This window comes from Hyaena hyaena, unplaced genomic scaffold (assembly GCF_003009895.1).
Source record: "Hyaena hyaena isolate Hyena2069 unplaced genomic scaffold, ASM300989v1 scaffold_1027, whole genome shotgun sequence".
Lineage (NCBI taxonomy): Eukaryota > Metazoa > Chordata > Mammalia > Carnivora > Hyaenidae > Hyaena > Hyaena hyaena.
Genome location: NW_024081658.1, coordinates 236,691 through 250,103, shown reverse-complemented (window position 1 = coordinate 250,103; position 13,413 = coordinate 236,691). Strand labels below are relative to the sequence as shown.

The window sequence follows — 13,413 nt, the reverse complement described above, 5'->3', positions numbered from 1 at the left end:
TACCTGAGTTACATAATTAAGATTATGAAATTGGGACTTTTCAGCTAATAAGATTTTGGACTTTGAGTTGATACTTTGGAGGATGTTGTGATGAGGTGAATATATTTTGCATGTGAATCTTTGGGGCCAAAGGAAAGACTGTGTAGGTTAACGCCACTCCCCCAAACATGTCCATGTCCTAATCCTTGAATTTGTCAATATGTTACCTTACATGACAAAAGGGATTTTGCAGATGCAATTAAGAATCTTAAGTTGGGAGAGTATCATGGGTAATCCAATGCCATCGTAATGGTCCTTACAGGAAAAAGGCAGGATGGTCAAAGAGAGGTGTAAAGTAGAAGCAGAGGATGGAATTATGCAAAGCCATAAGCCAAAGAGTGTGAGCAGCCTCTGAAAGATGAGCAAAGCAAGGAAGCGGATTTTTCCCTAGAGACTTCAGATGAAGCACAGCCCTGGTGATACCTTGATTTTAGCCCACTGACACTGATTTTGGATTTCTGTGCTCTAGAACTATAAGAGAATAAATGTGTGTTGCTTTCAGCCTAAGTTTGTGGTACTTTGGCACAGTAGCAATAGGAAGTGAATTTAGGACCCAATATGACCATGAAGCACATGTTGCCTACTGTTCTGTGGGAAGAAGTTCTTTGTCTCTGAAGCAAGAGTTTCATGTCTTCTGCCAGCATCCACGAAACTGGGCCTGGCTAACTTTGATCGCTTGCAGGAGGGGTAAAATCTTAAACCCTTCAGAGTTCTTTCTTTTTTTTTTTTTTTAATATCTTTAATGTTTTATTTATTTCTGAGACAGAGAGACAGCATGAGCAGGGGAGGGTCAGAGAGAGAGGGAGACACAGAATCTGAAGCAGGTTCCAGGCCCTGAGCTGTCAGCACAGAGCCGGCCGCAGGGCTTGAACCCAAGAACCACAAAATCATGACCTGAGCCAAAGTTGGACGCTTAACCAACTGAGCCACCCAGGCGCCCCGACCCTTCATGGTTCTTGACATTTAGTTAATAAAAATGATGGTATGGTCATGGGTATTTTCCAATTTCTAGTAATACTCTTCTAAGAAATCTATTTCTAAATAAGATACCACTTAAATAGCTTTGAATCTTAAGAAATAGCCTATGGTTTATATTTGGTTGCTTAAACTGTGAATAGTAATATTTATATAAGTGAAAGTCAATAAAATCAGCATTTTTTAATGAAAATAGCAAGTACCTATTTGCAAAAATGTGTTAATTACAAGAAATATTCCATGCTTTATTCTACTGTTTAGTGTTAGAGTCATAAGGAATAATATTTTCCTCAAAAGATACTATGGAAAAGGGATTTCTTTTGGTGGAATAACTTGTAAATGAAATCTGGTGCATGACTCAGACCAACTGGGCTCCTAGAGATGACAGAAATTAGGAAGCATTTTATATATATATCTTATATATAATATACACTTTATTTATATAAACATGGAATGATTCTTAAGGGAAATGAAAGATTGGGGTGTGTGAAAACAAAGAACCAGAGAAAATTCCTGTGCAAGTGTATTTATTTTTAGCTTAAGCAAAACAGGTGATAAACATATTCATAATGAAAATGCCACCCAGAGATTAGCAGCTGGCCATGCATGCAACCGTGGGCACAAAGCCAAGGTGTTCCAATACCAGTGTGCAGACCAGATTCCTTCATGAAATTGACTCTGTGTTGCACCAGGCCACCCTGCATATCTGCTGCTGGGGGATTTATAACCCATTCACCATCTCATCTCAAAGTCCATACACTAGTCACGTGACCATCACCTACACATCTGCCAAGTAAACAGCATGGCGAGTACTTTCTTGTTCGGTAGCCAGTGACACAGAAGTGTGACCAGACACACGCCAACACAGAGACACAAAAGGTATCTCCTCTCACGGAGCTGACAACCTTCTCTACATTTCTGGAAACAAGAGTGCCATGCGATGTCCCATGAATTGGTACTTATTCTGGGAGAGGAGGGCAGGGCTGGCCCTAGGTTTTAGCATGGGTGGCTGGAGGTTCTCAGAAGAGCTATTTCAGTATAATCAACAGAACTGTTGGCCTTGGTGACTGTGAGGTGTGTCTTCTGACCTCCTCACAGATGCTTGGACTTCTGACAAAAGCTGGCCTCAGTTAAGGGTTGAGTGGAAGGTACAGACATGGGGCATCCTACAAGAGATAGGAGGCAGTGCCCTGGTTTGTGCTGCTTTATGTACATTCCAGCTTCTTCTGGATGCAAAGTCACAAATTCACAAAATATTAGAGTTGGGATGAGCCATCTACTTCAGACTCCTCACGTTACAGTGAACAATGTGGCGGCCCAGAGAGGAAAAGCAACTTGCTAAAAGTAGAGCATGGCAGTGACAGGGCTAGGCTAGAATGCAGTATGCTAACCCCCATTTAAGAAAACTGACACTAATTGTGCAGCCAAACTTTTCAACAACAATGAAAATGAGACCATGAGAATAAATACTTTATTCTCCAAAAAACCTGAACTGCATTTAAAGGCATAGAAACTCAGCTTCTTCAGCTCTTTTCTGAGGGGCTCTCTTCTCTGTGTCTTTCTTTCTATCTCTCATCTCCCTGCCTTCCCCCCCCCCCCGCCCCCAACACACATAAACACCTTTGGTCAGCGGAGGTTTCTTGCTTTACAAAGACAGAGCCAACATCTTCAGGAAGACACTTAACAGAGTATATTTCTCAATCCAGGTCTTTGTGTGAGGTCTGGGAAACTGGCTTATTTTCTAGAACAATAGGTGGCTCTGCAATCAAAAGATCATCCTCCCCAAAGGAGGAGCTCTGGTCTGTGTTCACGAAGTTGGGGATATCAAACTTCATGAGCCTGTTCAGCTCCTCCTCTGGCTGCCCGTTGCTTCTAATGGCTTCTTGCAGTTGAACACTGCTGTCAAGGGCTGTGGTCTGCAGACAAGCTTTAGCCCTATCCAAGTGCTCCACTTCGTTGATGTAGCACTGAAAGAGAGACCTGGATTCCTCATTGCCTTGCCGAGAAAACACCTTATCTGGCTCCAGCGGTCTTCCGAAGTCTGACACAAAGCTATTCATTCTGAATCTCTTCTCTGAAGACTCTGCATTGCTGTAGAGAGAAGGAAAATAAAAGACTGCTTACACACCAGCTTGTTCACATGCAGAAATCGTGGCTTTCAGCATGCTGGGCAGGCCAATGTGTTTCCACTGGGCCTCAAGTACATGTCTCTGTATAGAACAGACACATACCAGAACTGAGAGGCATCACTTCTGAACATGTAAATAAACCTGAGACAACTGGACCCTCCCGAAAAGACACCTTGCTGAGGAATCCCCCAATATTCTGGATCAAGCAGCCATGCTTCTCTGGGACTCCTGGATCACCTGCATCAGAATTACTTGAAGTGCTTCTTAAAATGCAGAATCCTGGGTCAAGACCTTCAGAATCTCTGGAGGTAGGGGCCAGTAATCTGTATTTTCATAGACTCCCCAGGGATCACCACTAACAGGCAAGTTTAGGACCTCTGACCTACATCAGATCAGCCTGAACAACAGCGCTATCTTACAGGGTAAGTTTCATATTTGTCAAAGTGCACTCATGTCCATGTATCTCACTCGATTCTCAAAACTGACCAGTGCAGTCACTTAGGGCAGAAATTATGATATCCATTTCACAAATGCACGAGCTAAGGTAAAAAGCCATCAGATTGCCCCCTTGAGTCACAAAACTAGTTAGTAATGGCAGTGAGAATAAAACCCAGGTTCCTAATTCCTTGTTTTATTTAATGTGGAACCAATTAGCAACTCAATAGTAGTATATCGGTGAACGAATGAATAAAATAACTATCAATTAATCCCACAGAGCACTGAATAACCTGACACCCTTCTATTTTAATCACCATCCTTTCCAGGTCTATACACAGGTAGCTCACAGGTAGCAATTCTTTAAGGTCACGAATCATGACTGAACACATTTTCAAATCTAGACATTTTCTTTCTTTCTTTCTTTCTTTCTTTCTTTTTTTTCAAAACCTGACAAAAATTAAGTTCTGGAGTCTGTTTAACAAATGTATGATCTCAGTGATTTTAGTTCTAAATCTCTTCTTTCCCTCCCATCATTCAGGATAAAGTACTTATGACCAAGTTCTCATTGGGCACAGGGCATGGATGCAATTTTTTAAGTTTAGTTTTATTTATTTTGAGAGAGAGAGAGAGAGAGAGCACAAGTAAGGGAAGAGCAGCAAGAGAGGAAGAGAGGGAGAATCCCAAGCAGGCTCCACACTGTCAGCAGAAGGCTAAGGCAGGGCTCAAACTCATGAACTGTGAGATCATGACCTGAGCTGAAATTAAGCCAGATGCTCAACCAACTGAGCCAACCAGGGGTTCCTGGATGCAATTTACAGTCTGGAAAATCTGATTATTTAGACTAACTTCTAAATTACAAGAATCACCTGGATTTCAGAGGTCAATTATCCTAGAAGTTTGCAATCCAGCAGCTGAGGGACTTTATAGCAGATCTCCAACCCTGATTACCTGGGTGACATCAGACAAGGCCTTCTTCTCAGAAGCCTGAGTTTTCCTCTTTAATAAAAAAAATCAGGTGAACAAATCTCATAGCCAACTGAGCAAATGTGATGTGAAGGTCAATGATTTACACAAGAGTACTACGCTCACTAAGTCACATATTCCGAATACAGAGAAAAATCACTTTAAAGCGACTGACAACTTCTGCCTTAATGCACATTTAAGAGGTCTTATCTTTCAATAAGTGGTTTTCTTCCCCTAATTGTCACTTCACCCAGGTTTAAAAGATGTTTGAGGATAGGAATGAGTGCACCGGCAACCTGTGACCGAATAAGATAAAATGTCACCCAGGAAGGAGGGACTTAACACGTTTGGAAAACACATGATTAAGATGCTGGGCCTCATGTCATTTTCCAAACCCAGCGCTAAGCAGCAGCTGAGGCTTCTCTGCCTGCTGGGGGCAGCCACTGAGTGGGAAAGCAAACCCTGAAACCCAGCTGTACAGCAGCTCTTCCGTAACATAGGTGACGTTTTCTCAGGATTATTGAGGCTCCATTAATCATCCTTGCTGAGAAATTAGTCAGAAAAAGACAAATATCCTATGACTTCACTCCTACGAGGACTCTAAGATACAAAACAGATGAACATAGGGAAGGCAAGCAAAAATAATATAAAAACAGGGAGGGGGACAAAAATATAAGAGACTCTTAAATATGGAGAAGAAACAGGGTTGCTGGAGGGGTTGTGGGAGGGGGATGGGCTAAATGGGTAGGGGCATTAAGGAATCTACTCCTGAAATCATTGTTGCACTCTATGCTAACTTGGATGTCAATTTAAAAATAAATAAATAATTTAAAAAAAATCACCCTTGCTGAACCAAGAGGAGACCAAAAGCATTTTGTCTTTCTGCAGGGCAGAGCCCGCAGTGGACAGTTATGCCCTGGAGATGCCTTCCCTGCCCCACCCAGCTCTTCTGACCTTTCCCTGATGATCTCTTGGTGTGATTAACAGTGCAATTTGTCTGATCCTCCCTCCCTGGGAATAAGGCAAAAGTTCACCTTTGTACTCTCAGAATTTGGTAAATGTTAAATACTCAATAGATCATCCCTTTATTCTTCTTTCTTTGGTAAATTAAAGAACGTATATGTGAAAAAATGTAATCACAGCTTGCTTCAATTCCAATTATTCCATTATAGGGTAAACTCTGCATACTGGAATGCATAGATCATAAAAGCAAAATCCTGTGTGTTTTTATTAATGTAAACACCCATAAAACCGTCACGCTGAGCAAGATATAGAATGTTTCCTTTCTCCTATAAAGTTTCCTTCCATTCAATTTCTACACACTTTAGGTAGCACTGCCTTGATTTCTCTGGATAAGCTTTGCCTCTTAGTGAATTTCTAGTCAGTTTCCACCATCTATAGGTAAAGTGTTTCGATTTTTATCACCACAGATTAGTTAAGCCTGTTTTTAAAATTCATACAAATTTACACAATATATAACCTTTTGTGCCTGGATTCTTTAGCTTAGCATAATGTTTTTTTGCTTTTTGTTTTGTTTTGTTTTGTTTTGAGAATCTTCCACGTTGTTACATTTAACAACAATTTGTCCTTCTCGCTTAGTAATATTTCATCATATAAGTTTGCCACAATTTGTTTATTCATTCTCCTGTTAAAAGATACCAGGGACGCCTGGGAGGCTCAGTCAGTTAAGCATCTGACCTCGGCTCAGGTCATTATCTCATGGTTTGTGGATTCGAGCCCTGAGCCAGGCTCTGTGCTGATGGCTAGCTCAGAGCCTGAAGCCTGCTTCAGATTCTGTGTCTCACTCTCCTCTGACCCTTTCCTGCTCACGCTGTCTCTCTCTCTCCTTCAGAAATAAATAAAACATTAAAATTTTTTTAAAAAGACATCTGGCTTGGGGCACCCACGTGGCTCAGTCCATTAAGCGTCCAACTCCTGGTTTTGGCTCAGGTCATGACCTCGAGGTTAGCGGCTCAGCACGGGGCTCAGTGCTGATGGTGTGGAACCTGCTTCATATTCTTTCTCCCCCTCACTCTCTGCCCCTCCCCCAACTCATGCTGTCTCTGTCTCTCCCAGAGTAAAGAAATAAACTTAAAAAAAAAAAAAAGACATCTGACTTGTCAACAGCTTGGCACTGTTGTGAGTACAGCTGCTATGAACACTCTTATTAGTCTCTTTATAGACACACGTTTTTATTGCTCTTGAGTAAATACCTAAGAGGAGAATTCCTGGGTCACAGAGTAGACGTGTGCTTAACATGATAAGAAACTGCAATTTTCCAAAGTAGTTGTGCCATTTTACACCCTCATCACAAAGTATCAGAGTTCCAGTTACTCCCCATCCTTGTCAACATGTGGCATTGTCAGTCTTTTCAATGTTAGTCATGCTGGTGGGAGGGAAATGGCATCTTGTTGCGATTTTAATGGGCATTTCTCTGATGTCTAGTCATGTTGAACATCTTTGCATGTGCTTATTGGCTATTGGTTTATCTTCTTTTGTGGCGTTTCTGTATGAGTCTTTTGCACATTTTAAAACTTGGATTATTTTTGCTATTGATCCGTGATAGTTTTATAATACATTTTGAATACAAGCCCTTTGTCAAATGCATTGTAAACATTTTCTCTTGAACTGTGACTTACATTTCCTTTTTCTTAGGATGTCTTTTGAGGGGTGGCTCAGTCAGTAAAGTGCCCAACTCTTGTTTCAGCTCAGGTCATAATCTCATATTTTGTGAAATCGAGCCCTACATCAAGCTCTGTGCTGACACCACAGAGCCTGATTGGAATTCTCTCTCTCCCTCTCTCTGCCCATCCCATGCACTCAATCTCTCTCTCAAATTAAATATATAAATAAATATTTTTTAAAAAAAGATGTCTTTTGATGAGCAGAAGCTTTAAATTTCAGGTAAGTTCAAGTTATCAGCTTTTAAAATTTTACATTAGGGTTTTCATATCATCTCTAAGAAATAATTGCCTGTCTTAAATTCATGAAAATAGTCTCCCACGCTTTCTTCTAAAACTGTGCTGTCCAACATAATAGCCATTAGCCACAGGTGGCTATGTAAATTTAAATTATGTAAAATTAAAAATCCAGTATCTCTGTTCTATTACCCACATTTCAAGTGCTCAATAGCTACATGTGGCCAGGGGTTGCCTAAATGAACATGACAGAGAATAGTTTTGCCTAAATGAACATCACAGAGACCAGTTCAATGATCACAAAACTGCTCTTGGACAGTGTTGTTCTAGGAGCTTTAACTGTGGGTCTATGAACCATTTTGAAATAGGAGTCAAAGTTCCTTTCTTATGTTTATCCAGTTGATTCAGCACTCTTGTTTAAGAGACTTTCCTTTCAATTGACCTTAGACATAGTAATAGACAATAAGAAAAAAATCCATTCACAATAGCATGAAACAAGTAGAATACAGGCATACTTTATTTTATTGTCCTTTGCTTTATTTGCAAATTCACAGATACTGCATTTTTTAACAAATTGAAGGTTTGTGGCGACATTATATCTGGTAAGCCCGTCAGTGCCATTTTTCCAACAGCATTTGTTCACTTTGCGTCTCTATCACATTTCAGTAATTCTCACAATAGTTCAAATGTTTTCATTATTATTATATTTGGTGTGGTGATCTGTGCCTAGTGATCTATAATGTTTATCTCCGAATTGTTTGGGGGGCATCACGAACTGTACCCTCATAGGACGGCAAACAATAAACGCTGTGTGTGTTCTGACTGCTCCACTGACCAGCCATTCCCCATCTCTCTTCCTTTCCTTGGGCCTCCCTATTTCCTGAGACATAGCAATATTGAAGTTATGCCAATTAATAACCCTACAATGGCCCTAAGTGTTTAGGTGAAAGGAAGTTACAAGTCTCTCACTTTCAGTCAAAAGCTAGAAATGATTAAGCTTAGTGAGGAAGTGGGTGCCATTACGGGAACAGGAACCCGCCGTCTATCATCTCTTGGCCCTTCATTAATTATGTCTGGTGTCACCTCCTGCTAGAAGTCTTCCCTGACTCCTCCAGTCTGAGTTAGAATGTTCTCCTGGAGGACTGGGTGCTTCTCTCCATCTGTCTTCTCACTCTGTATTACCCTCTTTTCTTATCTGGCACCTTCATTAAGATTATGATCTCTTGAGGGCAGGCATTGTGTTTCTTGCCTATGTCCCAATACTTAGCACAGTACTAGACATAATAATAGCTGCTCAATAAATTTCTCTTAAATGAATGAATGATGAAGAGATCTTGAAACTAAATCAACCCTTGCCTTGGCAGGCAGCCTCCTCTACAGTTTCTACAAGGTCAGAAATTAATTCAAGAGCAGCATACCCAGATATGGTCAACAAGCGAAAGGAGAAGAGCCTTAATAAGGGAAGGCCTATCGGGGCACCTGGGTGGCTCAGTCGGTTAAGTGTCTGACTTCAGCTCAGGTCACGATCCCATGGTTTGTGAGTTCAAACCTGTGTCAGGCTCTGTGCTGACAGCTTGTAGCCTGAAGCCTGCTTCAGATTCTGTCTGTCTGTCTCTCTCTCTCTTTCTGCCCTTTCCCTGCTCACTCACTGTCTCTCTCAAAAAAACAAAACAAAACAAAACAAAAACAAACAAACAAAAAAAAACATTAAAAGAAAATTTTAAAAAATAAGAGATGGCCTATTAATAGAGAGATCCTGAGTGTGGACTTTAGAGTGAGTGATACAGGAGGTCCAGCAAACTAGTCTCATTCAGATCTGCCCTGTACCTACTTTTGGTGCAAGGAAACACCTTACCTCTGCCCCCTACAATGATCCCCACATCCTCAAGCTCTGTTCCATAATCTTCCATGGCCTTTCACATAGGTCCTCAGAACTCATACCATAGAGTTACTAAAAGGGCATCTTGTACTTTCTACAACTGGCCAGCCTTAGAGGCTGCAAGGCTCACGTTCCATGGGGAAGATTTCCTGCCACTTATTCTTAAGAATGGCTTTAAGGAAAGCCAGTGAAAATACTGCCCCTCAGTGGTTACCCATTTCTAAAACAGTGTAGCCCTCATGAGTCACACCCAAAAATACTTTTGTTTATTTAATGCAGTGAATATCAAAGGATTCTCACTAATTACGCATGGGAAGTTTGCAGCTGGATGTTGTCTTTTTAAAAATTTATTTATGTTAGAGAGAGAGTGCAAGCAAGCAAGTGGGGAAGAGGCCCAGAAGAAGAGAGGGTGAGGATCTCAAGCAGGCTCCATGTTCAGCAGGGAGCCCAAGCTGGGGCTCGATCTCATGATCCCTGGGATCATGACCTGAGCTGAAATCAAAAGTTGGACGCTCAACCAACTGAGCCACCCAAGTGCCCTTGGATGTTGTCTTAATTTAGTCTTTAGGAAAGAAGCACGTGCTGTATTGTTAAGGATGTCTTTCCAGCCTGTAGACAGCCTGGGTACTGCTTTGTGGGTCATTATGCTCCCATGACAAAGAGAAGACAGCAGCCTTCAGCTTTCTCATCCTCTCAAATCTAGCTGGCAGAGGGAAAAACAATGCTCAATGGCACCTATTAGATCAGCAAAGGAGTTTAAAGCCAACTTGGTCTTCTACAGCTTTGGTTACACTTGGGAAAATTAAAAACTACAAGGGCCAAACATCTTAAATTCTACCTTGATTAAAATTATAGTTAAAGCCAGAAGCCAGAACCTTCAAAAACTGAAACACTGAAAGAATCAGAAGCTTTGAGATGTTGGCTGGACTAGCAATTAATGCCATGTTATAAGTTATGATGAGGAAAGGAGAGAATACTGAAGAATATCTGTGCTATAGGTTGAATGTCTGTGTCCCTCCAAAATTGATATGTTGAAATCTACTCCATCATGTGATGGTATTAGGAGGTGGGGTCTTTGGAAAAGGATACTTAACCTTAATGAATGGGAATATGCCCTTATGAAAGAGGCCCCATGAAGATCCCTTGCTCCCTCCTCCATAGGAGGACACAGCGAAAAGTCTGCCATCTATGAACCAGATACCGAATCTGCTAGCACCTTGATCTTGAACTTCTCAGCCTCCAAAAACTGTAAGAAATATATTTCTGTTATTTATAAGCTTTCTGGTCTATGATACTCTGCTATAGCATACTGAACAAACTAAGACAGTTTGTCAGAAAATTTAGAATCATCAATAACTTTAGCATCTTAAGTTGTTTTTGTTATACTCCTACCAGTTCTAGATCTTGTCATCACGAAATTGATGATCTAGCTACTGTGATCAAGAGAAGGTCTCCTGTGTCATCCTAACTTTTTAAAAATTACAACAGTTTATTTTGATAGGAAATTGAAGCTTGAAATCATTTATTTCATTTATTTAAGAATTTGTATTCTGGGGTGCCAGAGTGGCTCAGTCCGGTAAGTGTCTGACTCTTGGTTTCAGCTCAGGTCATCACCTAACAGTTTGTGAGTTTGAGTCCTGTGCAGTCAATGCAGCATCTACTTGGGATTCTCTCTCTCTCAAAATAAATAAATAAACTTAAAAAAAAACTTGTATTCCTCATTTTCATCTTATTATAAGAAATATAATTGTAGGGGAGCACCTAGGTGGTTCAGTCAGTTAGGCATCTGACTTGGACTCAGGTCATGATCTCGCAGTTCGTAAGTTTGAGCCCCGTGTCTGCCTCTGTGTTGACAGCTTGGAGGCTGGAGCCTGCTTCAGATTCCGTGTCTCCCTCTCTTTCTGCCCCTCCCTGACTTGTGCTCTGTCTCTCTCTGTCTCAAAAATAAATAAACATTAAAAAAATTTATAAATTGAAGAAACACAGTTAGGACTTAATCTATTTATTGCAACATTACTGAAGTCCACCAGCCAGAACAAAAAGATTAATCAGACTGTTCTTATTCCTGATTTTTTCTTCTTCTTACCATGGGTTGTGTCACATCTTCTCTGTACCTGTGGAATATTTTGTACCTGAGCAGACAGCCCCTAACTTGCAGTCCTCTGCACTGGCACTGATTGTCATTACTCCCATGACAGTCCCCTGCTCACAAACCTTCACTGACTCCCCAGACTCTCTGCATGATAGCTCAGACCTCCCCCCCTTACATCACTTGGTCTTTCTGGTGTCCTCTCCCACCAGTCCCCTTGCTGGCCCAGTCACATGGCACCAAATGCACTCAGGACTGTCTCTCTCTTGGGCTTGTACTGTTCCTTCTTCCTGATGGGCCCTTCCAGCCTTCTCTATCTTTCAAAGTCAAATACCATCTTCACTGTCCAACGCAAATGTTACTGCCTCTAAGGAGGCTGTCTGATCTTCCAATGAGAAAGACTCCGTCCCTTCTCTGTGCTCCTGCTGTATTTCACTGACTTTCTCTTACAAGATGGATCCCTTCCTGCCTCATGTCAGAGCTATTTGTGCACAGCCTTTTTTTTTTTTTTCCTATGCACTGTGGTGCTTTAGTATGTTCATCCTTACATCTCCCAAAGGGTCTTGAAGTCATTAGGCTCTCTGGGAGCGTACTGAACAGCTGTATCTGCCGGTGGTCCCAAGCCCTGGAACCACAGAAGTAGACCTTTGGAATCCTTCCTCTGTGACCCAAAAGACAAACGGTCAGGAGGACAGACCCCTCCCACCTCCATTTGGAGAAGGAAAACATCTGTAATTCTCTGGGTTATTCCTCCAGGGATTTTTCAGATTAATCACAATGTTTTGCAAAGGAGGTGCCTGCTGGTGTGCTGAGTCTTTAGTATGCTCATGATTGTCTTCAGGTTTTCCCTACTCATGGAAAGTGGTGGGCAGTGCAGCCTGTGGGCTCCTGTACTTCTAGAAGTCATTTCCAGTGGACTTTTAGCGATGTGCTAGGCTAAGCAAAGACCTACTAAGAGGAAAATCTCTGTGACTACAACTACTGAGAAAATAATAACCACTAATATTTATGGAGCCACAGCCTTTGCTAAAAGCTTTATGTCATGTGACAAGGCCTAGAGGTACCAACCCAACCTTTCTGTCTGTGTGTGGCAGTGCCTTTTGGTTGCTTTAGTTGCTAGTTCTCACTTACCAGGAAGATGTCAGTCTCTCTGGGGCAAGAAAGAGTTTACTACATTAGCACAGTCCTGGGCAAGCCATGGCTGTGCACTCAGTAAACACTACTTCACTGATGGGAAATTAAAAGTGACTCCTGCAAAAAGGGGTATAAATTGAATCTGATACATAAAATAGTCATATTTTCTACCTGTCAATAGTGGCAGACCTCTCGAAATGTCAGCGCCGCCTCAGGAACCACTCACTATGTCCGCATTTTGCCAGCTAGTTCCTGTGGCCTTGGTCATTATCAGAAACCTTAAGCCCTGACATTTCTTGCTAGTAGCTTTTAGGTGCACTATACCTATCCTTTAGTGAGTGCCATATTCAGGTAAATTGCAACTCAAAGTAAAATGTAATTTCCATTTTTATAAGGTCATGAGCAATTCTGCACTCACACCTAAAAGAAGTACATCCCCACTCGGACAAGGTGCACTTAGCCAAGGTTACAAAAGGAGGGTATTTGAGGCATATGATATCTGGAGTTTGATAGTTTTGGGGGGAAGTTCAAAGCATTCAACATAAAAATGTGATCCAAGCCTTTCCTGTTACTCTCTCTCTGGTAGATTTACGATAATGGGGCTATAATGCTTTAACAAGACAGCGCACAGAGTAAATGGCTCCTTAGCTGAGAAAGCAAGGGGAAATGGATGTTTTATCTTCATTGTCCATGAAGGATCCAGGTAAGAGGTTTTTTCCCCCCCAAACACAGATATTCCAGGAGGAAAATAATCCCCATTAAAGCTGTTTCTTGGGCCTAAAAGCTTTCAAGAAAGGTGATGTCAGCTTTATAATAGTCTTTCTTCTCTGCAGGATACTTTACTAGTGT

General features: G+C 41.4%; 1 protein-coding gene across 1 annotated transcript in view; it reads right to left on the bottom strand.

The window, feature by feature from the left end:
* Positions 1 to 1,524: 1,524 nt before the first annotated feature.
* The window catches only part of MRAP2 (melanocortin 2 receptor accessory protein 2), a 50,750-nt gene continuing 38,861 nt past the window's right edge, over positions 1,525 to 13,413 (bottom strand). The window contains exon 4 of the mRNA XM_039221823.1: positions 1,525 to 3,105. Within this exon, the coding sequence (XP_039077754.1) occupies positions 2,712 to 3,105 (394 nt within the window). The 3' untranslated portion in view covers positions 1,525 to 2,711. The remainder of the gene's footprint in view (positions 3,106 to 13,413) is intronic.